This window comes from Quercus lobata, chromosome 3, assembly GCF_001633185.2.
Source record: "Quercus lobata isolate SW786 chromosome 3, ValleyOak3.0 Primary Assembly, whole genome shotgun sequence".
In the NCBI taxonomy this organism is placed as follows: domain Eukaryota; kingdom Viridiplantae; phylum Streptophyta; class Magnoliopsida; order Fagales; family Fagaceae; genus Quercus; species Quercus lobata.
In genome coordinates, this window is record NC_044906.1 from 69129514 (window position 1) to 69157410 (window position 27897).

The 27897-nt window shown below is 36.5% G+C and overlaps 1 protein-coding gene and 1 pseudogene across 1 annotated transcript; both read right to left on the reverse strand.

The window, feature by feature from the left end:
* Positions 1 to 1136: 1136 nt before the first annotated feature.
* Positions 1137 to 8433, reverse strand: LOC115978756 (probable aldo-keto reductase 2). The gene is made up of 5 exons (XM_031100613.1): positions 8183 to 8433; positions 7885 to 8085; positions 5436 to 5608; positions 5252 to 5354; positions 1137 to 1650 (listed from the first exon to the last, which is right to left on the reverse strand). Exons 1-5 carry the CDS (start codon positions 8396 to 8398, stop codon positions 1312 to 1314), a joined length of 1032 nt encoding a protein of 343 aa, XP_030956473.1. The 5' UTR covers positions 8399 to 8433; the 3' UTR covers positions 1137 to 1311.
* Positions 8434 to 23345: 14912 nt separating this feature from the next.
* On the reverse strand, positions 23346 to 25353 carry LOC115981346 (annotated as a pseudogene).
* Between the last annotated feature and the right edge of the window lie 2544 nt (positions 25354 to 27897).

The window sequence follows — 27897 nt, forward strand, 5'->3', positions numbered from 1 at the left end:
ACCCCTCCCCCCCCCCCCCCCCCAAAAAAAAAAAAGAGTAGGCAAGGTTTTTTAATAAGTATTAGCTACAAGAACTAAGGGTAATTTTTGGGCGGGCTGGGAGGCAGTTGCCCCCTTCTTGACCCCCTTAGCTCCGCCCTTGGTTTAAATGTAATATTGCATATCCACTAGTTTTATTGCATAAAACATGACCAACTGTTTATAATGTTCATATCAAAGCAAGTTAGAGCAATATAAGCTTCTAAATCGTGTAATGACCTTCCGGGTTGTTTTATATATTTATTTTTAAAAAAAATTTTAAAAATTCCCTTACCTCAGAGTAGAAGAAATGATAGCTTAAATTTTGAAGGAGCACAAACCTGATCCTCACATTACCTAATTCAATTTGGGATCTGCTGAAAGCTTATTTGGTGGCCAAGTTTTAAAGGCTTCAAGTCATTAACACTAACAAAATTTTGCGAGATTGAGGTATAGGCCAAGGTAATTTCTCAACATTTTTATGGTGATGGATACTAATTTTTTGCTTTAAAATAATTCATAACAGTTGCGTCATGGATTTTTGGATGTTCAACATTTACCTTTTTGGTTTGTATGATACTACTAAGAAGGATGTGAAGATACTATATATTAACAAGAGTGGGAATCTTTTGTCTTTCATGTATTAGATTAGATGCCTCACCTGTACTCAGTTTGAGGGCTAGAGGCCATAAATGATCAGTGAGCTGGTTCCACGAGAAATTATAAGGTCCTCATGGTGGACAAATGATGTAGTCCACTGTTCTACTAAAAGACTCCCACCTGTTTAAAATTGCTGAGTCAGAAATTTTTTTAAAACAAAAACTAATTACTGACTTAGCAATTTTAAAAATATGGAAATCTTTTAGTGGAATGGTGGACCATGTCACTTATCCATCATAAAGACTATATAATTTCTCCAGTTCTATGATGAAATAAATATAACGATAATAAGGTTGAATACAACCCAAACTTGATTGACCCCAAGGCACCATAGGCTAAATCATCTAGTACTTGGGACCATGTTTTTTCAAGGTTTACCACGTGTGCAAGCATTCATAGCATAAAGTAGAATATAAAAAATTAGATAGATAATATGCATTCTATGTTTATAATCAAGGTCGTTGAAGCTGGTATGATTATAATTTATAAGCATACATTATTTTCAACATAACGTACTTATTCTTCAAATAGTCAAGAACTCAACCTAAACTCAAACGTACTTGTTGACACATTACGCATGACAAAAGCTCATGAAACTCACGTATATATTGATACATAGAAATAGACTTGTGCTTATGTAGCTTTCCAAGAAGAAAGTGGTGGGGTTTCAGAATCCTTCCAAGTTGCAACCTCCTTCGCATATCTGTCGCCCTTCACGACATCCTCAACAGCAAATGATTCAAGTTCAACCATTTCTTCTGGTGTCAGTTTCACAGACAGAGCTCCAATGTTTTGGTTAAAGTTTTCAATCTTGGTGGTTCCAGGTATGGGACACACGTCCTTTCCTTGGTGATGAACCCAAGCCAGTGCTAGCTGTGATGGGGAGCATCCCTTCCTTGCTGCCATTTCATTAACACGCTCAAATATGGTTTTGTTATGCTCCATATTTTCAGGTTGGAACCTGGGTAGGAACTGCAAGTAGCAACTACATATATTAGATAGCATCAGGACTGAATCAGGAAACAACAACGGAGACTTTCATGGAGGCAGGATCACTACTCATTCTATCATTCATAAAGCCAATGATAATTACATATTAAAATACTAATTGTTATCAGCATAAAGACTTCATCACTAAAAATAATTTTGAGGTAGCACAATTTATAAAGGCAATGATGAATATAAAGTTTTAAAAAATTCCATGACACATCTATTTAGGTCTGTAAGCATCCATGGCTGTTGTTCCCTGGCTTAATGATGAGGACAACACACCTTTTTAGATTGGATTTCTTATGTAGTTGGATTAGTTCATAGATTGCCTATGAACTTGCTAGAAAATGTGAGTTAGCTTCTAGATCCCTATTTGTGAGGTATCCTGAAATCCGTAGTGTCACCACCTGTCCTCTACCTTCAAGTAGCAAGCCTCAATTCACCTTACCCCCTTCTATGCCCAACACAATTAGTGCACCATTAGCTAGGGATGATAAAGGAAAAGGAGTGGTGAGTGAATCATCAAAGATAGGTTCCCTCCTACAATGCTTTAAATCGCAAGGCTTTGGTCATATTGCTACCAAATGCCCAACTAAGACCCTTATCCTTTATGAAGAGGAGAAAGAGAATAAAGAGGACGATATAGAAGAAGTGTATGAACCCAACATGGCTGAAATCAATCTCAAAGATGATTAATGTGAGGAAAACCTTAAACTTGGTTGCATTCAAATGATACCAACTCACAACCCATGAGAGTGATCTAGAAAAGACAGAGTGAGGATTCCATTTCCCATGTCAACCAATATGCATGTGAAAATCCCAAAACTGAAAGCATGATTCCATTTGAAGTAAAGTCTAGGAAGCCTTTAGGTAGTCTCCCATTTCACCCCATAATAGGGCACTTGAGTCAATAAGAACATATAAGCATCATGAGGTAAGTAAACAATTTCCAGAAAATGATAATCCCTATAAAATTCATGCTAGTTCAAATTACATGAAATTTCAAGCATGGGATTTATCATGGTTCCAAGTAAGCAATTGCAAGCTTATAGTACTGAATCAGTCAATATGTTGAAACATGTTGGACCAAATGCATATATTGTTGATTTTCAAACTCATTATAAAAATGACTCCATCTTTAATAGTGAGAATTTGGCTATTTATAAAGGTCCAGCATTTTATTACCAACCCCATGATTTTGTCCAAATCCCTATACCAGCACGTAAATAAAATATTGATACTATTTTAGATGAACATGTTATTTCTACTAGGGATGGAGAAATTCAGTGGTACGTAGCTCGCTGGAAGGGACGACCAATATCGGACTACACTTGCATCACAAGAGATGAACTACAGCAACTTGATCCGGATTTACTAGAGTACTACTCAGAGTTATACTTGATGGGGCCAAGTCTTCCCCATCCCAAGAGGGTTGATGAGTACAACACACCTTATTCGATTGGATTTCTTATGTAGTTGGATTAGTTTAGGATTCCATTTTATTTTGAGTTCAAATAAGGATTAGACAATTAGATAAGGATTGGCCTTTAGATAACTATCAGTTTAAAGTTTTATGGTTTATGAACTTTGTTTAGACTTCTTTTTTTCTTTTCTTTTTTTAAAATTTTTTTATACGTTATAAAAGTTTTATTGATAGCAAAAGTGCAATGTGTTTACGATTGTAAACTCACAGCAAAGAAAATAATACCCAAAAAATAAAATCAAATAGAAACTCTAACAAAAATAAGGAAAAAAGACAAGGAAATACAATGTGTAAGACCCCAAATACGAGATCACTCAAACAAGGTCCTAGCTAGCAAATTCTTCAACAGATAAATAGGTCTCTCAATGTCCTCAAAAGTTCAAGCATTGTGTTCCTTCCATACTCACCACATAAGACATGCTAGTACCATATTCCAAACATTTGAAGAATAATTCCCCCAATCAATTCCTCCAAGCGAAAAGAAGAGAGACAACTATATTTGCTATTTGGCATCACCCACTAAAACCCCAAACAAAAGAAAAACCTCACTCCACAAAGCATGAGCAAAACTACAGTGTAGTAGAAGGTAATCCACAGTTTCCTTATCACACGGACATAGGCAAAACCAATTAACAAGAGGCATGTTCTTTTTAACAAGGTTATCTATTGTAAGAATCCCACCCCTAGCAGTAGTCCATAAAAAGAAAAACAACTTTTTAGGTATCTTAACACACCAAATGCTTTGCCAAGGGAAAGAAACAGAAGTTGCTTTCAAAAAAGAACTATAAAAGGAGTGCACATAAAAAATACCATAAACGATTCAACTGCCAAATCATAACATCATCACCCACCCCCCTTGGAATTCTAGCAGAAACATGCTAAAAGAAAGAGTAAAATCTCCCCGTTTCCCAGTCATTAAACTCACGACGGAAAAGTAAGTTCCAACTCCTACCTCCCCCATTTGGTGCGTAAAAAATCAGATCAGAGCACAGACAAAAAATTCCTGATATAACTCCTCCAAAGAAATAGGACCGCTTCAAGAGTCGTGCTAGAACCGAATGCGAATACACTCTCCCGCTGCATACACCACATGACTGCACCTTTCCTAATGATCTTCCACAACCCACAGCCTTGTGTCCCTCTAACAACTCTATTGATTAATGAAATTCAGATGGGAGATTTTCCAATTCATTGGGTGCTGATTCCTAACACCTTAGGTGTTGGTGGCTAAGTTTTCTTGCTTGGTGTCAATTCCAAGCGACCCCTAGGTGTTGATTCTTAGGGTTTATCTTTTATTTTTCTTATTCTTTTATTCTCTTAAATGTCCTGCATCACTTAATTTTCATGACTCTAAAAGATTCCCGAAGGCAGTACAGATGACATAAACCGAGGTAGGAAAATAACAATTGTAATCTAGGTATGCCATGCTTCATTTATTCGTTTCAATCAGTATGATGCGCCATTGAAGTATTGGCACATATTAAAATCAGTATTTTTCAAGTAGTACAGCATCCAAAAAGTCAAAAACTTCTTTCATAGATGACTTACATAGATTCTAGAATTGATTATTAAAATTATTTGGAGCAATGACAAAATAGCAACAAACAATTAGTCCATAACCGTTACATAAAAATAATTTTCTGTAAAATGAAAAGGAGTTATATGGGAAAATATTCTATTTCAAGAAAACTGATCTAGAAAGAGGTTAAAAAATCTTATTATAGAGAAGAACCAAATATTCTGAATGGCCAGATGAGAAATGAGGTAGGATACAATAACAAATATACAATAAACACTAGACATCTGCACTGTGAAGTTATCAGCAAAACATTTAGACATTGAAAATCACTTGTTCGATTATTAGATTACCTGTATACTATAACCACCAAGGAAGTTGGTAACAAATCAAACTTTATATGCTGTATAAGTTCATTAAGAGAATCAGGCAAAGCATATAGATATTTGCAAGGTCAATCACCATGTGAGCCAACTGAGAAGATAAAATCTCTAATAATGCACTGATGATGCTATAAAACTGTGAAACTAAATGCATGTATATCTCATTTTGAAGCACAACATTTGAGAGATGGACCTACAAACCTTTCGGTAATCATCGTTTGTCAGATTTTCAAGAAACTTAGACCCAGACGAAAAGAACCCTCGTCCTAGAGGACTGTATGCCACAATCCCGATCCCTAGTTCCCTGAACAATTAGGAGAGTACATTTAAATTTTGAACCATAATTATTATATACCTTAAAATGCAGTTGTAATTGACACCTCACCTGCAAGTAGGAATTATTTCTTCCTCCACATCTCTAGACCACAAAGACCACTCTAGCTGCACAGCAGTTATGGGATGAACCGCATGTGCCCTTCTGATTGTAGAAGCAGAGGCCTCAGATAGACCTATATACTTCATTTTACCCTCTTCAACTAGTTTCTTGAGTTCTCCAATCTTACAATACAAAGGAGATTAGAATTAGAGGATGCTCAACAGCAAGATTTTAAAAGATGCGTAATGGGACATATTAAGAGAAAACAGAATTAGAGGATGCTCAACAGCAAGATTTTAAAAGATGCATAATGGGACACATTAAGAGAAAATAGTGGCAACAAATGTAACAACTAAGCTAGCTAACTAAGAGATAACTGCAAGATAATCACTGTAACAATAGTATTTTGATATGTAATTAGACTACTTAGAATATGATAAATGCCAAATTATAATGCTTGCTGATCATTATCTGACAGTCATGATAGGATAGGTTCATGGTTACATGTTCTTAGGCAAATGGTAGTTTCTTTTATTCAAAGATCTCATAAATAATTACAAAATAATTTAACAATGATGATCACTTACAGTGAAGCATGAAGCTAAATTTAAATATGCATATTGATAGTCATCATACGTCAAAATATGATGCCTTCACAACAATGCTCATTAATCCTTCAAAAGGGGTACAAGTAAAACATGGTGCCTCTGACTCTCTCTCTCCCCAAAAGGAAATGTGAAGTCACTAAAAATATATATTAAATATAAAAATGAATATAGAATATTGATTTCTTGAATTTGCCTAGGATGCAGTTCAAAATATTAGGGATGTGGAGATACAGATAAGAATGGGGGGATGGGATGAAGTTATATGAAATACATTATTATATAGAAAAGTGAAAATGAGTTCATGAAAAAAAAAACGTTAGTTGATTCCCGCATTAATTCAATATTCAGTTCAATCAATTAAAAAAAGTAAAAACCATTAGTTTGATTCCCTCACTCAGTTGAATTGATTGAAGTAGAATAAAGGAGAAAATGAGGAGTTCCTAATTTGGTTTGCTTTTGTTGTCATTCATACACGTGATCTTCTTCCAATACTCTAAACTATAATGGAAATGTGAAAAAAGGTTTCAGTTCTTCCAATATGAATGAGCAAAAGAGGCTAGTGAGAACAAACTTCTACTTTTTTGGCACCACAAGTATAGAAAGGAGAAGGAAGTCCACACAATGTTCATGTTTAAAAAATATGAAAGTAAAAAGGCTTATGATAGTGTTCCTGAGAGAGGAAACTACAAAAGGGAGAGTGTAACAAAGTGTGGCTAAATATCCTGCACTCTTTTTTCTGAATGACATTCTTTAAATCTTGGATCTTCAGTCAAATCTTAACATGGCATTTCACTGAGACAGGATATGAGTCCAACAGGGACTTTTAAAATCAAAAGACAAAATCAGCTCGACTCTAAATGGAATCCAAACAGATTCTGCTCATGTTGTTCAAATAATTATCAGGAAATAGACAATGAAAAAGAGAAAAGATAATAGGCTAAATTTCTGTAAAAGGGGATTTCTCTACTGCCAACATTTCTGGTTCTATTTCTGAATTGAATGCATACACTCTATTTCTACCAACTATTGTTTGGAAAAATCCAATTGAACAAAAATTTACAAAGCAAAAGAGTTAGATTAACACGTAAAATTGAAGAAATACATGCTAACAAAGATCATGAGTTGAAACCAAGAAGAGAACATAAACAGGATAAAATAAGGAGATCGATTGCGACATGCCATGACATTGTAATTGATAAGCCAACCCTGCCGCCATAGACATTTGCCTCAACTTAGGCTTTACTACATTACTTTATCTAAAAATGGAGTGACCCATGTAAGCTAGAAAGAACTTTGAAAGGAAAAAAGCACACTAGACTAGAGAATTTGGGAACAAAGATTGTATAATATAATGATGCTTACAAACACTTAGAACTAAATAGTCTCTCCCCTGTTTTTATTTTTATAGAAATACAATGGTCTTTATTGTGTGGAAGTTAGTTACAGATACATTAAGATAAGGTTGTGAGAGTTAATAAATGTATATTCCAGTTCCAGCCATCACATATATATGCAAAGAATAATTTTTGACATAATGAATAGACAAATAGAGATGTACTACATATATATATATATATATATATATATACAGGACAAAACTTACAATATCTCAGGTGCTATTGCTCAGATTCCTCTTAAAATTCAGCCATGTGAGGACTTAACTAAAAAAACACTTTCTTCCCGTGAACAAAAATCCATATAAAATTTTAAAAGAAGTACCTAAGAAACAGCACCTAAATATTGTAGCTAAGTCTTTCCTTCTTATAAAAATTAATTTCAGGGGAATTAAAAAAGCACAAGACTACTACTACTTAAGACTTGATGTCTGAATCTGATATGAATTAACTAACCGTGACTTCAATGGGAACGCGGGTGTCAACACGATGCTGATAGTAGAGATCGATACAATCAATATTGAGGCGCTTCAAACTGGCCTTACAAGCTGCTCTCACATACCCTGGATCGCCACGGATTTCCCTCTTCCCATCTGCAAAGCTAAGACCAAACTTTGTTGCCAATTCCACCTTCTCTCTTACCCCTCCCTTCAAAGCCTGTAGCAACCAACCACCCACGCCAAATTAATGGAAAATTAAGAGTGAGTAATGCATACGCATTGCTGCCTAGCTAGGAACACGTAATTAGTAGTACCTTTCCAAGGAGGATTTCATTGGTGAAGGGGCCATAGACGTCGGAGGTGTCGAGGAAGGTAACACCAGTGTGGATGGCGTGATGGATGAGAGAGATCATGTCTTCATCAGGCTTTGGAGGACCATAGAAGTCGGACATTCCCATGCACCCTAAACCTTGTGCAGACACCTCCAGTCCCTGTGAACCCAGCTTTATTCTCTCTACTCTTCCACCCATTATTAATTCTTTGCTCTCTTTTTTTTCTTTTCTTCAACAATCAACTTCTACTGCTGCTGCTACTACTACTACTTGTTGCTGCCTTTTATAGCCAAGAAGATAGAAATATTAAAATGCTGGCGTAAGGACATACGTTTTCTTTGGGTAACTATTCCCCCCACTCCCACCCCACGGCCCCACCGTCTGTTGGAGGGATTGAGTTTTAAGTTGAAAAAAAAAAGGTTAAATTTTAATCATTAAATATAAAAAATTGAATAAAAGTAAAAAAAGTTGTGAGAGAATTGGAGTGAGAGCAATTGCTAAATGTAATTACACCGGATCTTAATTCATATAAGAGGATGGTCTCATTTTTTATTTTTTTAAGAGCTTGTTTAGTTGGAGGAGTAAAAAAATAGGAAGATAGAAAATGAAAAAAATAGTAGAAAAGTAAAAAGGTAAAAAAGTTTTTATTTTTTTTTGTTATATTTGATTTGAGAATAAAAAAATGGAAAAATAGAAAATATATTTGGTATAAATTTATTTTCATTTTCCTAATTGATAAAAAAATAACAAATAAGAAAAAAAAAAAACAAATGCACAAAAAAAAATAAAAGCACCAAAAGTGTAAAGAGAAGGAAAAAAAAAAAAGCTAAAGAACGGAAAAAAAAAAAAAAAAGAAGGAAATTTATAAAATAAAAATACAAACAGCTGACACGTATATAAAAAGACAAAACTGAAAAGAAAGCAAGAAAAAAATGACTACGAACAATATTTAGCACGTTAGCTGAGGGGAGTTTTTTGTCCAAATACTTTGGCTTCGTTTTGTACAGTCACTTAAACACATGTTTTCAGTTTTTAAATAATATTAGTCGTGAATTCACACGATGCGTGTGATAATTATTTTTATGGTGGTTTTATTAAAAAAAAATTTACAATTTAAACTAATCTAATAATGAGTAATGTATTTCATAATTATATTTTTATTTATTATAGGAACAATCATAAATGTAATATAGGAACAATCCAAAACACCAAAAAAATGTAAACTAAAAAAATTAATAACTTAACAATGATTAATTGAACCAATATTAGGACAAAATTTTGTTTTTGATAATCTATTAAGGTTATTTTCTTTGTAGAAATTATAATTTCGGCCGTCTAAAACATATTATCAAGTAAACAATTATTAGCAAAATCTAAGAATTAAATTTTTATATATGCATTGTTATAAAATAATAATAATAAAAGTAAAATTGCAAAAGTTAAAATTTGTCACCTATCCGATTATTTACATTTGGCTAACATTTGCTTTTCTTTAAATAAATGGCATTATAGAGTACTTCTAACACAACTATTATGAGTGTTTTGTCCACCACAGAGGATTAGAAAATAAACAAAAATTAGTAAAGTCTCATAGTTTAACATCTAAATTGAGTACTATAAAAAATCATGCTAAGTAACGGAATAAATACCAAATTATCCAAATCATGCTATGTGTGGGGTCAGAGAATTTGTGATCCCGACCCACTTTACATTAAGGTCCAAGGCCCACGCCGAGGAGAGGCGTTGCCGAAGACATGCAACGGAAGTCCAAATGGCCTAGAGATATAGCCGAGGATTATTTTGTCCTCGACATCCCAAAGCGTTCCTAGAAGAAAGAGCCAGTACGGTATAGGAGCGGTTCAAGGAAAAGCTAAACACCTCCGCATTGATGGGGAAAGGACCCCTGAACAGTGTGGCGACAAAGGACAAGGGAAAGGTTGTCATTACTGCAATTAAGTACTCTGCGCCTGATAGAGTAATGCTTTTCAGCTTTTACAACCACTCCTAACCACTTTGGGTATGGGCTGATAGGACAAGTATTAGTCCTAGAAAGCTGAACCTACACATGGACGTTGGAGGGAGGGTAAAGGCTAGTATAAAAGGAGAAGGAAGCAATCCAGAAAGGAGGACTGGGAACAGGGCCAAGGATCAGAGCCTCCCAGGCTGTGCCAAGGGGAAAGTCTTCTTGGGCAACCATAGTACACCCTTGTGTGATTATCATGAACACCATGACTGACCACTGTCCAATAGCCAAGGCCTAGCCTTTTATCCCACTCTCTACAAATTTTATTGTTTGGGCCTTTAACGTTCGAACCCAATACACCAATTTGGGATCGCTACAAATTGAGTCATTACACTATGTAATAGAATAATATTATATTTTTTTATGCTACATTTAATTTTTTAGAATGCAATAGGATAACATTTAACAATCAAAGAGAATAAATAAAAAAATAAAAACTAAATCAGAATTTAAAAAACAAAATTAAATCGCATTAACCCAAAATAGAGTTTTAAAGAATATAAAAAATTATCAACCTAAAGTAGAGATGCAAGAAAAATAAAAAAGTTCATCAAAAAATTTAGAGAGAGAGAGAGAACCTTTTTTTGTGAGGGAAAACTATGCATAGAATAGAAGAGATAGTGACAAATTTATAGTAAGATGGTGTGAATAAGAAGAGACAAAAATAAAGGAAGATGAAGGAAAAGAGGAAGAATGATATTAATGTAGAGGGTAGTGGGGAGATGAAAAGGTAAGGGAGGGAGAAAGATTGAAGAAGTAGTGAGGAGATGAAATGGCAAGGGAGAGCGAAAGGTTGGAGAAGTGTAAATATTAAAAAAATAAATGTTAAAAACAATTATAAGAAAAAAAAAAAAAATCTAAAGCTTGAAAGGCTTCAATGTTTTGTTTGTTTGTTTGTTTGTTTGTTTGTTTGTTGCTGTTGTTGTCGTTGTTGTTGTTTGTTTGTTTGTTTGTTTGTTTGTTTTTTTTTTTTTTTTTTTTTTTTTTTTTTTTTTTTTTTTTTTTTTCCTTTAAGCCGAAAAGACTCACACAAAACCCTAAAGCTGAACTGAAAAGTCTTTGGATTGGGCTTGATAGTGAAACTAAATAAATAAGAGGTGGGCTGGATTAATTATACAGATTTATTATAGGGTGATAGTGGAAGTAAATAAATAAGTAGTGTGCTACATTTATAGGGCTGAAAATTATAAAAATCATTTTAAAATTGTAGAACATATTATATTTTAAAAAAGAAAAGAAAAAAAAAAAAAGAATGACGTGGCAGCTGACGTGGCGCAACGTGAGAGCAGTAGCATTAAACGCTATACTTCAGCTTTTAGTCATATATAGATTGTAAGGACGCGTTTCGTGGCGGACTGTAACAGTGTCGGGTTCGCGCGTGAAAAGGCCCCTAACAATATCATTTGTAGAGCGTGGGTTTGGAAGGCTAGGCCTTGGTTGACAGGCGGTGGGCTTTTCGTGGTATTCATACAAGTTTCGGTTTTCCTTCACCCCTGGAGTCTTTCTCCTGGAGGTGGGCTGGAAGGCTCTGGTTTCTGGCCATTTTTCCCAACCCCTTCTTTTAGGTTACTTCTTTTTCCTTTTATATTCGCCTGCGTTCATTGTCCTTCGTCCACGTATAGGGTCAATCTTTCCAAAATTGATACTTGTCCCATCAGCCCATATTCAAAGTCGTTGGGGGTGGTTGTAAAAGCTAAAGACTGCGGCTCTGTCAGTTTCAGAGCATTAAATGGCAGTAACAGCAGCTTTCCCTTGATATTTTAGATCTTTCTTCCAAGTTTCAGTCCTATACCGTCTTTACCCTTATTTCTTCTTTGGGGGGACTTTGGGTCTGCCGAGGATTGAGCTGTCCTCGGCGGTATCTAAAGGCTATTTTGTCGAGCTTGGGCCATAGCCCTCCTCGGCTTGGGCCTCCGGATTCTCCCTGGGCAGATGGGCCTGGCCCATAGATCATTTGGGCCCCACAATAGCCCCTCAAAACCCGGCTGTCCAACCTCTTGGTTGGAAAGGGGGGTTTTGGTGATGTCCAACCTCGTCCTACGGCCCAATCAATTTGGCCTATTAATAATGCTGGCGGCTCTTCATCTGTCCAAGAAATGCACCGGTCTATGAGACGGTTTTTTTTTTTGATTTCGCGCTTGACGCGTTCTTATCGTTTGGGTATTCCAAAACGTGCTTTTAATGACCACTATTTACGAGACTACTTTAATTTGGCGGTTTGTTTTGATGGGGTGGAGAAGCGGAACCGGCATGTTTGTGTTGGCAGATTCCTTTGGAGATCTGAACCTATTAAATGTCTCCCGCTCCACCCTCTGTATAAGAAGGAAAGGAGGAGGTTATTGTTTTTGCAAAGAATCCCTTTTCATCCTTCTGAGATTTGAAATACTTGGCCTCCCCTAGGGTTCATTTTACCCACTGGTTTATACACTAAATCGTGATACACTTTACCGTAACAACAAGGGATGCAAAAGCCCCACCCCTCCCAAAAACGCCACGTTCCGATGAAGCTCATCATGGCTCGATCGGTACAAGGATGGCGAAGACTCAAAATCAACCTCATCCTTCTTTCAGTCAAAATCCGAAGCAGGGACTCGTCACGTCAAACTTTCGACGTGGCTGAGTCGAGAACACCCAAGATCGTTATCATCCGGCTCCTCACGAGCGTACCTAATATGGCACCGGCGTGTTAGGAGTCAGGGCTGAGGCAGGGGCTAAGTGCTTCTGTTTCTCCCTCTTTTGCTCCTTTTCTTTCTTTTCATTTCTTCTCTCCTCTTCTCCTCCTTCTTTACTCATGTCTTCCATCTTCTTTATTCATCCCCTCCATCTTCGTCATTGATTTCTTCCTTACTATTTCCTTCTTCTTCATTCATTCTCTTTTTTAAAGTGAGTCCCTCTCTTAGTATGAGCAGCAATGAGGCGGAGATTGGAGAAACTTTGAAGACGAGTTTAAAAGACGCTTGACAGTTTACTTTTCTGTACTACCGATGTAAGGGTTGCTTAGGCAGTTCACATTTTGTATAGGCTCGTTTGAGCCCCTTTTTGTATGTTGTAGCAATTTTTCATATTAATAAAGGTTGTTGTCTACCTTATTTCGCATATTATGTCTTTACGTTTTCATAAATTTGCAAGCACTGCTCGGCACAATGATATAGCATCTAAATCAATGACGACTAAAACCAAAATACTCGATAATAAATAGATATCGCCATAACTTTGATAGAAGTGCTTAGCACAATAAGGCCGACCCGTAAGAAGTAGTACTTACCCGGAACTAGCCGAGGAGAGAACCGAAGGCTTGATGCCGTGTGAGAAATAACCATCCGAGGACATATCACCTGCCAAATGAATAGCCCTCATATACGACTGAATGTTGGGGCGTTCCACCACCTTCCTTACACCCTTATTGGCCTTAACCTTCTATTGTGTTTAAGCCGTGGACGAAGTGACTTGACGTTTTTATCAAGTAGCCCATCTTACTAAATTCGAACCTTTTCTTATCTAAGTGTTTGGTTTCTCCATTGGCTTGGGTCCGAGGACCATACACGGCCTTGGTACTGTCCGACACTTGTAACTTTTATTTTTTGTACTTGGTTCCCCCATAGGCTTGAGTCCGAGGACCATGCAATGTCTTGGTTCCGTCCCTGGGCCCTTGTGCTGAACCGGGCTTGAGCCGCGAATCTATTGGGCCCACAAATTAGGGGGTATTTTCGTAATTTTATGTCACACGGTATTTTTCGGGCGTCCCGGTGTTCGAGGTGCTCCTTCTCGAGACTCCTTTATCTTCAGGGCTGCAGACGACATTGGAAACCGTGCCAGAGACGTTTTGTCTGTAGCGTTCCTTGAGACGCTGCGTGAATTAAATGCCACCACCTTATCTTTTAACATAAATAGGAGAGAAAATTGCTCTATCCACACACAAATCCTTCAGATTCCTCCCTTAGTTCATCATGCTTGAGGCAGGGCTTGGGAAAAAGGAGCTCCCTCCGCCACAAAGGCGTCATGTCCCCCCGAGACTCAGAGTAGGGAGGTACGGGCCAAGGAGGTGCAAGTTCAAGGGAGCATTCCATTTCGTCATAGGGGAGAGGGTCTTTTTCCCTCTTTTAGTCAAAATCCGAAGCAGGTTCTGGTCATGCCAGTTTTTCGGTATGTCCAAGAAGGAATTTCCACCATCAGCACTGTCTGCCTTGTAGCAGGCAAATTTTTGTGGGGGCTTCCCAACCTCAAGCTCCTAGCACCTTTTCTGTAGATGGTGTTAGCCTGAGGTCAGGTTCTTTGGCTGCCTGAGTTATGGGCATGCAGAAGTGTCGAGGAATAGTTTCCTTAGACAATAACTTGGCGCAGTAGCCAACCTCTCCTCTGAGCTGTCCCCACGGCCTTATCTCCACTCGCTTGTATTTTCCTTTACTTATGTAGTCAGCTTTAGTGTAAGCTTGTTTCAGCTTTTCATTATACACTGTACTGTTCCTTTGTCTTAATAAAATATGTGTCTATTTCTCCATACATATCTTTCTTCTCCGTAACAACTACTTTATGCATGAATATTAAATGCAAGCTTGCCCTTAAGGATATTCCAGGCAGAAAAAAATGCTTTAACACAGGTTCCTACTAATTTAAACTCACAAATATTATCAAGTATAACAATGGTAACTTTCAATAAATTAAATTTTTGGAACTAACCGGGATAAGCGCTGAGTACTACGCGATGCATGCTAGACCGATGTCCGAGAACGATAATCTCTAAATAATTCGTCTGAAAGGGTAGCTAAGTAGCGAGGGACTTTGGTTGTGCTTTTGGGGTAATATGTTGCGCCGTATCGTATCAACCCCTTTGATACTGGGGATCCGAGGGTAGACCGAGGAATCCGCGCAATCAAGGTATTAACCCGTCTGCTAACGCGGAGTTCTCTTCGGAGGGATTTCGAGGTTTACGGGCCATAGTTTTTTCTTTAAATAGTTGGTTCCTCATCCAAGTAGTTGGTTTCCCCATAGGCTTAGGTCCGAGGACTATGCAATGCCCTGGTTCTGTCCAAAACTTAGTTTTCATTACATCCAGGTAGTTAGTTTCCCCTGAGGCTCGGGTCCGAGGACCATGCAATGCCTTGGTTCTGTCCAAAACCTAGTTTTCCACATCCAGGTAGTTGGTTTCCCCATAGGCTTGAGTCCGAGGACTTTGCAATGCCTTGGTTCTGTCCAAAACCTAGTTTTCATTACATCCAGGTAGTTGGTTTCCCCTGAGGCTTGAGTCCGGTGGACCATGCAATGCCTTGGTTCTGTCCAAAATAGTTTTCTTTTCCAGGTAGTTGGTTTCCCCATAGGCTTGAGTCCGAGGACTATGCAATGCCTGGTTCTGTCCAAAGCCTAGTTTCCCACATCCAGGTAGTTGGTTTCCCCATAGGCTTGAGTCCGTGGACCATGCAATGCCTTGGTTCTGTCCAAAACCTAGTTTTCCACATCCAGGTAGTTGGTTTCCCCATAGGCTTGAGTCCGTGGACCATGCAATGCCTTGGTTCTGTCCAAAACCTAGTTTCATTACATCCAGGTAGTTGGTTTTCCCCTGAGGCTGGAGTCCGGTGGACCATGCAATGCCTGGTGGGTACCATAAACCATGCAATGCCTTGGTTCTGTCCAAACCTAGTACATCCAGTTTCCCCATAGGCCCGGGGACATGCAATGCCCCTGCCAAAACCTAGGTGTTGGTTTCCCCTGAGGCTTGGTCCGGGACCATGCAATGCCCCTGTCCAAAACCTAGTTTTCCACATCCAGGTAGTTTGTTCCCCATAGCTTGGAGTCCGAGACTTGCAATGCCTTGGTTCTGTCCAAAACCTGTTTTCATTACATCCAGGTAGTTGGTTCCCCTGAGGCTTGAGTCCGGTGGACCATGCAATGCCTTGGTTCTGTCCAAAACCTAGTTTTCCACATCCAGGTAGTTGGTTTCCCCATAGGCTTGAGTCCGAGGACTTTGCAATGCCTTGGTTCTGTTCAAAACCTAGTTTTCATTACATCCAGGTAGTTGGTTTCCCCTGAGGCTTGAGTCCGGTGGACCATGCAATGCCTTGGTTCTGTCCAAAACCTAGTTTTCCCTTTGTGCGGGATCTTGGCTTTAGGGGAGTTAGCTCCTCAGCCAAGCCCCTAGAGTTTATCCATACGGTTAACGTTACCAGGTGCCTAGTTTACTCTTTACAGGGGACCTTGGCTTTAAGGGAGTTAGTTCCTCAACCCAGCCCCTAGTCAAGAAACGTAGTCCCTAACAGAACTTTATACTAGAACTCTATATCCAACGGTTAGATATAACGAAGAAACTCTATCAACCCACTTCCTATACCAACACACAAGCCTTTCCCACAGACGGCGCCAATTGTAAGGACGCGTTTCGTGGCGGACTGTAACAGTGTCGGGTTCGCGCGTGAAAAGGCCCCTAACAATATCATTTGTAGAGCGTGGGTTTGGAAGGCTAGGCCTTGGTTGACAGGCGGTGGGCTTTTCGTGGTATTCATACAAGTTTCGGTTTTCCTTCACCCCTGGAGTCTTTCTCCTGGAGGTGGGCTGGGAGGCTCTGGTTTCTGGCCATTTTTCCCAACCCCTTCTTTTAGGTTACTTCTTTTTCCTTTTATATTCGCCTGCGTTCATTGTCCTTCGTCCACGTATAGGGTCAATCTTTCCAAAATTGATACTTGTCCCATCAGCCCATATTCAAAGTCGTTGGGGGTGGTTGTAAAAGCTAAAGACTGCGGCTCTGTCAGTTTCAGAGCATTAAATGGCAGTAACAGCAGCTTTCCCTTGATATTTTAGATCTTTCTTCCAAGTTTCAGTCCTATACCGTCTTTACCCTTATTTCTTCTTTGGGGGGACTTTGGGTCTGCCGAGGATTGAGCTGTCCTCGGCGGTATCCAAAGGCTATTTTGTCGAGCTTGGGCCATAGCCCTCCTCGGCTTGGGCCTCCGGATTCTCCCTAGGCAGATGGGCCTGGCCCATAGATCATTTGGGCCCCACATAGATTACACGTATTTTTACATATTTTTTTCCACATGTATTTCTACACATGTTTTCAATTTTTAAGTGCATGTATCAAACACTCTCTTTCTCTCTTATTTTCTCTCCATTTTGGAGAAAAAAGTTTTTGGTGGGCCTGAGAAAAAACACTCAGGTGCTATCATTTATTTTCCTTCTCCACTCAACCAAACACATTCTAAAAAAGTTTTCCTTCCTATTTTCTCTCAAAAATTTTCCATCTACTCTATTTCACTTCCAAACAAACACACCTTAAGATAATTGCAAAGATGGACTTGTTGTTGAGGTGAAAACAGCTTATTAAATTAGTGATGAATATACCTTTTTAAAAGAAATTAGTCATGAGTATCATTCCTATGATTTTTATTTATTTATAAAGTTTCAATTTATAGTGGCCACTTTTGAGTAATTAATTACTCCGAAAATATGATTTGATCTCCTTGTTTTCTGTTGAAATAAATCTTTCAATAAAGCCTATTATGTGATATTAATTGAAAATTGACATTGACCGCATAACCGCATAAGCATTTTTTATCCCTACATTTTGACTTTTTTTCATTTTAGTTCTTATATTTTATTTTTATCACTTTTAGTCTCTTAACCAATTAACGCGAATCATTTAAGTTCTTGAAGCACCATTCTGTCACCAAATTAACAGGAAAACAGATGGATTAATAAAATAATATTTTGTTTTAATAAAATAATGTTTTGTTTTACACCTGGATCAATAAAATAACGGGGAAACAGACGTGAAGCAATCATTAAGCTTAACCAACCTTCCCTTGATGAGCAGCTGCAGGAATACAAGCTTTCTGTATTGGAATTGGTTCCTTGAACCCAAGCCTGTATACTGATTTCATGAGCAGAGGATGGAGCCTTAATTCATTCCATGCATAATATTCAGCTTCATCAACCAACTCATCTTCAACATCATTCTTGCCATTGCTAACTACAAATCACAACACACAGTGTGTGGAACATGTCTCTTTTAGTTCACATTATTTTTTCAATACAATCCTATACAGATTACACAGCATGCTACCAACCAGAGCAAGTTTAACTATACATTTAAAATACGGTTTGACAATGAATCATTCATATGTACAGAAATTAAAGCGTACACAAAAGGAGGTGTTTTGCTGAAACAAAAACTTCTAAATATAAAGACAGATGGAAAAACCTTGGTACAATCACTATAAGAACTTTCTCACTATGCTAACTCAAAACAAAATTTTCAATCTACTACATAAGTAAAATGACAATATTCTGATCAAGTAAAATCAATAAAATTATATGGATTAGTTAAAAAAAAAAAAATCAAAGATGAAAGTTAAAACATTGTATGCATTAAGTTGCATAAACTTGGCTTTACTCTGACAAAAAAATAATAATAAATTCCAAAACCATTAACAAGTATATATTCGAACAATAGCTCTCACGAAAAGAAAAATAGAGCTACCAAAGATAGATCAAGAATTTGTGTATCTTTAAAAAGGAAAGTTTGACACCAACATATCAACTGATAGCTTAGCATCAGTAACGTATTTAAAGAGCAAAATTTGAATATCCAACCTGAATACTGACCCAGAAATTGATACATGGAAATATTTTTGACTTAATAACTGTAAGATAAGCATCATAGATTCATAGGGTAACAACTTAAGTTTGAGTGAGAGTCAGAAAGAAAAAAATATGATCATAAACATATACAGAGATCATTATGAACCAAAACAAAAACACTCACCAATCCAGGAATTAACCCACAATCGAACCATTGACGAGTACAGTAGTCAAAAATCAAAACCAACTAAATTTAAATTGATATATTACCATTTCAAAAACATGTATATATTTACAGTGTAATGAGTAAAATTTTTAAGCCACATACCAATTATATTAGAAAAACTAACAAATCATCAATGTGCAAATTGTATCAAACTTTGTTAAACACCAACCCAGAAACTAACCAGCTGGAAATTCCTCACCTTTGTGGCTCTCATTTTCCTTTTCATTCTCCGTCTTCTTCTTCTTCTTCTTCTTAGTCTTCAAATTCTCGTCCTTCTCTGATGCCTCATCAACTTCAGCCTCCTCCTCCATTTCCTTTTGATCCAGGTGTAAAACAAAACATTATTTTATTAAAACAAAACATTATTTTATTGATCTGTCTGTTTCTGTTAGTTTGGTGATGGAATGATGCTTTAAGAACTTAAATGACCCACATTAATTGGTTGAGGGATTAAAAGTGGTAAAAATCATTGTTATGAATGCCATTTTGGAATCCGTTTCGATTTGTCCATTGAAATGAAATATTTTGGTACCGACCAATTTCGGGTACCGTTTCGAAATTACTGCTAATATATATTTATATATTATTATTAACATTATGTAAAATAATTAATTTAATATAGTTTTCTATTAAAATAAAGTGGGAAGTTATTTTTTTAAAAAAAGCATTTATTTTATTTTTTTTTGTAAATAAAACTCACATTTTGGGTAATTATACACAAGTGAGATATATATTTATATATTATTCTTACTATTATGTAAAATAATTAACTTAATATAGTTTTCTATTAAAATAAAGTGGGATTATTATTTAAAAAAAACATTTATTTTATGGTTTTAAAAAAAATAAAAAAATAAAACTCATATTTTGATAATTGTACGCAAGTGGGTTTCTAGGAAACTTCATACTAACTACTTTTTCCCAATTCCCAACCCACCCACGCGACTAGTACACTACCTGCTCAAATGCTACTCCTATATTTCATTATTGCAGATTTCAGTCTTTCTTCATCATTTCACGCCTGAGCTCTTTTCTCCTCTTATTCTTATCTTCTTCATCTCCTTTTTTTATTTATTTTTTTCACAAGTCAGTGAAGTCACACCACTTTTGCTTCATCTTGCTCTTCAATTTTATTTTCAACTTTTCTGTCAAAGTTGAGAGGGTCAGATAGTGCGAGATGAGAGAGAGACTAGGAGCAAAAAGACACCGATTAAGTTCAAGAAGGGAAGATAAGAAGCCAGAATTCATACTGGCCTGAAAATGAATTTCGGCCGAAATTGGCCGGAATTGACCGGAATGGCTGGAACGGGCCGAAATGGGGCGAAATTTAATCCGAGGTGGAATGGAGGGTATTATCATTCCAATTTACACACCGGTATGAGATTTTCCAGTCGTTCCGACTGGAACGAAACGAAATTCATAACATTGGTAAAAATAAAATGTAGGGATTAAAATGGAAAAAAGTTAAAATATAAGGACTAAAAGTACATTTATGCCTTTTTGATAAGCATAACTGCATAGGCATGTACGCATTGGCTAACAACAAAAGTAAAACAATAAGTAGGATACTCTTAGCCAAAAAAAAAAAAAAAAAACCAATAAGTAGGATACAAAAATCATCGAGAAGTCCACAATCTTTTGAGTTAAATTTACTTTTTAAAAATAACTCCTTAAATATATGCACTTTCTTATGTTTACCAAAAAATTTCATTTTAATATTTTTCCTTGTATTGTCGATTTTTATTTTTGAGAAACCCTTGTATTGTCGATTGAAATAATGGAATTGTTCCAATTGGATAACCTGATAGCCTTTCCTTTCTTTATTAGACTTTTGAGTGGAGTTGTGATGTGCCTTTATATTAGAACTCATTTTCCTCTCTCTTGTGTGTATGTTTGTTTCTCAAAAAAAAAAAAAAAGTAATATATTAAAAAAAAAACTTTAATTATTTTTTAATGCTAAAGTAGGAAATCCACTAAAATGATGCAATTGCTCACTAAAGTTTACCTTAGTTTCCAATTTGGGGTCAAAATGGCCAAATACCATCTTTGAACAAAATATTTACCAATCTACCACTGTTTGAGAAATATTTAGCACTGTACCGCTATTTTGAAAGTCGAGTTAATGAAACTTGAGTTCTACATAGAACTCGAGTTTATGAAAATCGAGTTCCAAAAAAATGTGACATGGTGGCAAAGGCTAATTTGGTATTTTATAATTTAAAATTCCACATGGAACTCGAGTTTAGGAAGCTTGAGTTGCTTGTAATATAAAGGGAAAATTACACTAAACCCACTTGTGATTTGACCTGAAACCACTTTGCCTACTTGTGGTTTGAAAGTGTCATTTTATCCACTTGAGGTAAGATCCGTTAGTCTCCTGTTACCCATCTCTATTAAAAATAGGGGTAAATTTGTATTTTTGCTATCCTTTTATATCTCTCTCCTCCCAAAACATAAAAAACTAAAAAAATCAAGAGAAAAAAAGATCTAAAAGTTACGTTTTATAAAATTTAAAAACAAACATAATATTGTTCTTACAGTTGGGTCGATTGCTTCTATGGTTGAGTTTTTGTAGCTGGGTCAATTGCTTCTATAGCCACCACCTACAATTTTTTATTTTATAGTTTTTTGGTAATTGTTTATTTCCTAACTCTATAATTTATAATTTCCTGTAGTATATGAGGAGAGCAGATCTAACATTGTCAAAGAAAGTTTGGGTTTTGTGGATTTGATCTAAACTTTGATAGAGTATGGGACATGCATAATTATTTTTTTGGAACATTTCATGAAAGGCCAAAGAGTCGGGCCATACATGGTTCTAGGCCAAAATGGGCTTTTACCACTTTCTCACAAATTTTCCAGCAAAATATCCCATGTCTGAAACTAATTAGGAAAATGCCCATATTTTGAAACTCGATTTTCTAAAAATCGAGTTTCAAATGTAAAACTCGATTTTTGGAACATCGAGTTATAGTGAACGTGGACTTGGAAATTTTATTTTATTTTATTTTTTTTGGAACTTGTGTTCCATGTGAAGTACTCGAGTTCCATTTGAATTTTTTCAAGGAACTCGAGTCCCATGAACTCAAGTACCATGAACTCAAGTACTTCACATGGAACTCGAGTACTTTACATGGAACTCGAGTTCCAGAATTTTTTTTTTTTGAAAAAAAATTTTCAATTCACTATAACTCGATTGTCCAAAAATCAAGTTTCAAAATAGAGGCATTTTCCGAAATAGTTTCAGATATGGGGCATTTTGTTAAAAAATTTTGACGAAAGGGGCAAATGCCTGTTTTCTCCCATGGTTATAGGTGTGAAACAGCCGAACAATATGCAGGTTTTCAATTTCCGACATAGTTGTTCTTGGTGCAAGAAAAACTTTAGTTTTAAAATATCAAGAAGGAAAGGCAATCGTACAAGTTATTATATTTAAAATCAAACCACCATGTATCAGCATTCCCATTAGTTCCATTCATGTGAAATTTTCTATATGGCTTGAAGAATTGCTTTCCAAATTTCACTATCGTAAAGCATCCACAGCAATTAACAATGTGATGCATTAAGTTGTCAAGGGTGGAGTACTAATTGCAAGGCAAGATATTGTTCTATTTTGGATGAGACAGCTAGGAAATAATACAGGTACATAGAATGACTCGCTATAAAATAAGAAGGTACTTAGGATGGTAATATGTTAATTAACCATACCTCATGGTTGTTCGCTTCTGATGTTAGAATACTTTTTTTTAAGAAGACAATATTAGTATACTTGAATCTTTTGTGGAGGCATTATTTGTCAAATACAATTGGTATACAACTATTATATGTCAATTACATAGAGCAACGACCAAGCCTTAGTTCCAATTGCTTTTGAAATCGACAATAGATATTCTACCATCAGAATCGGCCACCGATAAAACAGAATAAATAAATAAATAAGGATGGATACTAGCTATTTTCAAAATCTTTAAGGGAAAAAGTTTTTTTTTTTTGTTTTTGATAATTTGATAATTAGGGGTGGGAGGATTTGAACCTAGATGTCTTCATTCAAAACACCAAGATGTGCCTATTAGTTGAGCTACAAGGCTCTTGGTGGCAAAAGAATTCTATTTTATAAATATATTTGTGTTCAAAATTGGTCGAGTAAATACAAATAATATATATATATATATATATATATATCTATATATATATATATATTTATTTATTTATTAAATTTGTGGGAAGGGGAAGGGAAGGTAGGTTGAATCCATGATACGGGAGACAGGGGAGGGGTTAGGCGCCATCGGACTAGAAGCCCATTCACACAAATAATGAATTGTAAAAGCCTACAACTCATCATGATTATTAATCAATTTTAAGCCCCAGCTCATATCTTCACAATGTCTCACATGGGGAACAAGTGCACCATTATCAATTCCTTTCTTTGTCTTGCAATCATAAAATGGGGGAGCATGAAAATAAGGCTCCATTGACATGGCCTGTCTACAGGGTGGATTAGGGGTCTTCTGATTATCAGACTTGTAGAGAATCCATGGCTTCAAACCTCCAAGACCTTGAGCTACATAACCAAATGTTGACCATGCACTTGTAACCAAGACATCAGTTAAGCTAAGGAGATACATTTCTGCCCATGCCTTGTTGTTGTGCAACCTGTTCTCTGTATGTTGAAATTGTTCTTGGCTTGGTTGGAAAACCTCAACCACATCTCCATTCACTGTTGGGTGTTCCCAGTACATGTTTCTTACATTATCAAAGTACCTAGAACTCAAATATGTTATAAGGATAGCTTTCAAGTTTGCCTTTTCTGATTGGGTAAAGATAGTTCTCTTCCTATCTACTTGTGGACACTTTATACTTTAGTGTACAAGCTAAAACTTGATCCATCACATATTGGAAAGGACCAGGTACTGTATCAAAATTTCTTATTTGAATTCCAATCCTCTCATCTGCTTTAGCTAAGTAGGCTTCATAGTACCTTGTTATTAGGCCCCATACATGATTTGAGGGGTGGAAAAGGTACCGGCCTAAGTGGAGGGAAACAGTATCTTTCTGTGGGAATAATTTGCTTAATTCTTGCTCAAAAGAGGGCATCAAGAAGAGAGATGAGACAAAGTAGTTATCTGATTTCATTATCATCCAAGGAACTCTACTGAGAAGAGTTTTATCTTGATCACATAAAAAGAGCTTATCATGATCATCGTAATCATGTGCTAGATGGAGATATAAATATGATGGTAGTGATACTGTTGAAGTATTTAAGATGTTCTTCTTCAACATGTTCCCATAAGAATGAGGAAACTTCTGACTAAGGATTTTAAATGTCTCTTTGAGGGGGAAGTCAACAGGCAAAAGCCATGATTTTTCTGGGAATGGCTCACAAAAAAGATTAGCCATATTCATTCCTTTGGGTCAACAAGCAATACTCTATTTGTGAGGAGGGCATAGAGAAATGCAAATGTTAGGGTTAAAACCCTGTTGCCCAAGCCACTATAAGATATCCACACAACATACTTACACTTTGTATGGAAAACAATCTTTAAAAATAAGCTATACTTTTTCTGTTAATTAAAAATAGTTTTCCTTTGATTCATTTTTTCTGATGTTACCAAATACTAGAAAATACAGAAAACTATTTTTACACAAAGTTTTCCATCGAAACAAACAGAGTGTAAGTGTGAGTGAGTAGAGCTTTTGGTAAGATAAAATTCCTCCTAGGTTAAGGAAGATAGTCCAAACTAATGTATTATAAATTCCTATTACTATAACACCCCCCCCCCCCCCACAACAAACAACAAAGTAGGCAAGGGTTTTTAATAAGTATTAGCTAGAAGAACTAAGGGTAATTTTTGGGTGAGCAGGGAGGGCATTGCCCCCTGCGCGACCCTCCTAGCTCCGCCCTTGGTTTAAATGTAATATTGCATATACACTAGTTTTATTGCATAAAAGATGACTATCCATTTATAATGTTCTTTTTAAAGCAAGTTAGAGCAATATATGCTTTAAAATCGTGTAATGACCTTCCGAGTTTTTTTTTTTTTTAATTTTAATTTTTAAAAATTCCCTTACCTCTGAGCAGAAGAAACGAAAGCTTAAATTTTGAAGGAGCTCAAAACTAATCCTCACATTACCCAATTTAATTTGGGATCTGTTGAAAGCTTATCTGGTGGCCGAGTTTCAAAGGATTTAAGTCATTAACACTAACAAAATTTTGCGAGATTGAGGTATAGGCCAAGGCCATTTCTCAACTTTTTTTATGGTGATGGATGCTAATTTTTTGCTTTGAAATAATTCATAGATTTTTGGATGTTCAACATTTACCTTTTTGGTTTGCATGTATCAAAATAATGTTGACTGCAAAGATCACAAACAGAAGAAGAAAGAAGATTCGAGTGGCTTAAGCTAATGAAGATGAAGCCTAGTTGAAGAAGTTGGCTCAGGCAGAGCATCAGAACAGAGTAATGGAAGATTAGCATTTGGGCTTGATATTCGACAGTCATGATTAATACGACTTGTAGTTTACAATGTAATGTATATATAGACACGTGTAATGTACTGATTGGTTCTAAGTAAGTAGATCCGTATAATGTGGGATTAGTTAGTTGTAGGTTATCTAGTCTGGTGATTGTTCTGGTATATAAATACCTCTTGTATTCACAATTCTTAATTAATGCAATTAATAGAAAATTTCTTCAATCATGGTCTTCTGTCTAGCTTGTTATCAATTCCTCTCTTTCCTAGCTCTCTGTTTTCTTATATGGTATCAGAGCTTTGTGCTTCTGTCAATGGCGAACCAAGATCAAACTTCGCAATCTTCTTCTTCTCAATCCACTGCTCATCATGAGCTTTCTCCAATGGAGGATCCGAGAAGTCCTTTTTTCTTGCATCATGTAGAGTCACCAAGTGCAATTCTTGTCACTTAGCTTTTGACAGAAGACAATTACCCTAATTAGGCTAGGGCTATGCGTATGGCATTGGATGTGAAGAGCAAGCTAGGCTTTGTGATTGGTTCCATAACAGCTTCCATGGCAATTACTCCTTTGGAAAAGATTGCCTGGTCAAAGAACAATTCCATGATTTCTTCATGGATCTTGAATTCAATCTCTCTTCACATCACTGCAAGTGTGATTTATAGAAACACTGCAATGGAGGTTTGGAATTCATTCAGGAATCGTTTCTCACAAGCTAATGGTCCACGGATTTCGCAGCTTCAGAAACTGATTTCAACAATTATGCTAAGAGATGCAACAGTGACTACTTTCTTCACTAATCTTCAAGCTTCTTGGGATCAATTGCTCAATCTCAAGCCTTTACCATGTTGTTCTTGTAGTAAATTTTTCTATGGAGTGAATGACAAGATCACATCCTTTCATCATCAAGATTCCTTAATGCAATTCCTTAATTGCTTGAATGAAGTCTATTCACAAGTCAGAACTCAGATTCTGATGATGGAGCCAAGTCCCTCAATTGACAAGGCTTTCTCTTTGGCGATACAAGAGGAAAGGCAAAGGGCTTTAGGTTTCAATGGAGGAACTTTAGTTGATTCAACTGCCCTTGCAGTCAAGACATAAGGGTTCAATCAAGCTGGGAAGAGCACAAAAGGAAAGGGTAGACCTGTATGCAGTCATTGTGGCAAAGTTGGTCATTGCATGGAGAAGTGCTACAAACTAATTGGATTTCCATCATGTTACAAGCAAAAAGGCAAGGTGTCTATGGCTAATCAAGTGACTTTTGATGGTGAACCTAGTCAATCTGAGGCTACATCACAGTCAGGATCTTTCCCTTTCACATTTGAATAATGCCAGCAGTTGTTGTCAATGTTGAGTTCTCATGCATCTTCTTCTGGCACCAACGATGCTATTCACTCAGCAAATTCAGCTCTCTCAGGTATTTCTTGTGCCTCTTTCTAGGATTCTGTTTGTCTTAATTTAAAGAATTCAGTTTTTACTGAAAATCCTTCAAACAAAACAGCTTACAATGAGGAAACTTAGGTTCTTGATACAGGGGCCACTGACCATATTATCCATTCCACTTCATTGATTACTAAGATTGCTAGTTCAATCTCTTCTTTTGTGCATTTGCCTAATGGTGAAAAGGTTCCTGTCACACACATAGGCACTGTTCAGGTCACTTCAACCTTAATTCTTGAGGATGTGATTTGTGTCCCAGCCTTTACTTTCAATCTGATTTCAGTAAGCAAATTAACCAAGTCCTTGTCACGTTGTTTGGTTTTCCTCTCCTATTATTGTTTCATACAAGACCTTACTTGCTAGAAAATGATTGAATTTGGTAAGCTTCATAGCAATCTATACCTGTTGCAAACTTTAGAGAATTGCAAGTCTATCTCAAAAGCTACTACTGTCATAGAGTCAATTTTACAGTCCTTTGTTCATTCTGTTTCTCATGTTCCTATTGTTACCAAGCCTTACTTGTGGCATCTTAGATTAGGACATATTTCTGATGACAAACTTCATCATTGTATATCTGATGTATCTTCCTTTCATTTCAATAAAGAATGTGTTGTTTGTCCTATTTCAAAGCATAAAAGATTGCCTTTTCCTAATTGTAAACACTTGCCTGATCATGCTTTTGATCTAATCCATTGTGATGTATGAGGACCCTTTGCTAAAGCAACTCATGATGGCTTTAGATACTTTCTTACTATTGTAGATGATGCTACAAGGTCCATATGGGTTTACCTCATGAAATCTAAAACAGAAACTAGGCCTTTACTGATTTAATTTTGCAAAATGCTATTCACTCAATTTTAAATCAGCATCAAAGTGATTAGAACTGACAATGCTCAAGAGTTTTTCCTCAAAGAGTTTTATGCTCAACATGGGATTATTCATTGACACTCCTGTGTTGCTACTCCACAAC

Coding starts and splice junctions, on each gene's coding strand:
- LOC115978756 (XM_031100613.1), bottom strand. CDS start 8,398: ATGGGTGGAAGAGTAGAGAGAATAAAGCTGGGTTCACAGGGACTGGAG. Junction 5,609..7,884: donor GCGTTCCCATTGAAGTCACG/GTTAGTTAATTC, acceptor TTGTATTGTAAG/ATTGGAGAACTCAAGAAACT. Junction 1,651..5,251: donor CAAACGATGATTACCGAAAG/GTTTGTAGGTCC, acceptor TGCTACTTGCAG/TTCCTACCCAGGTTCCAACC.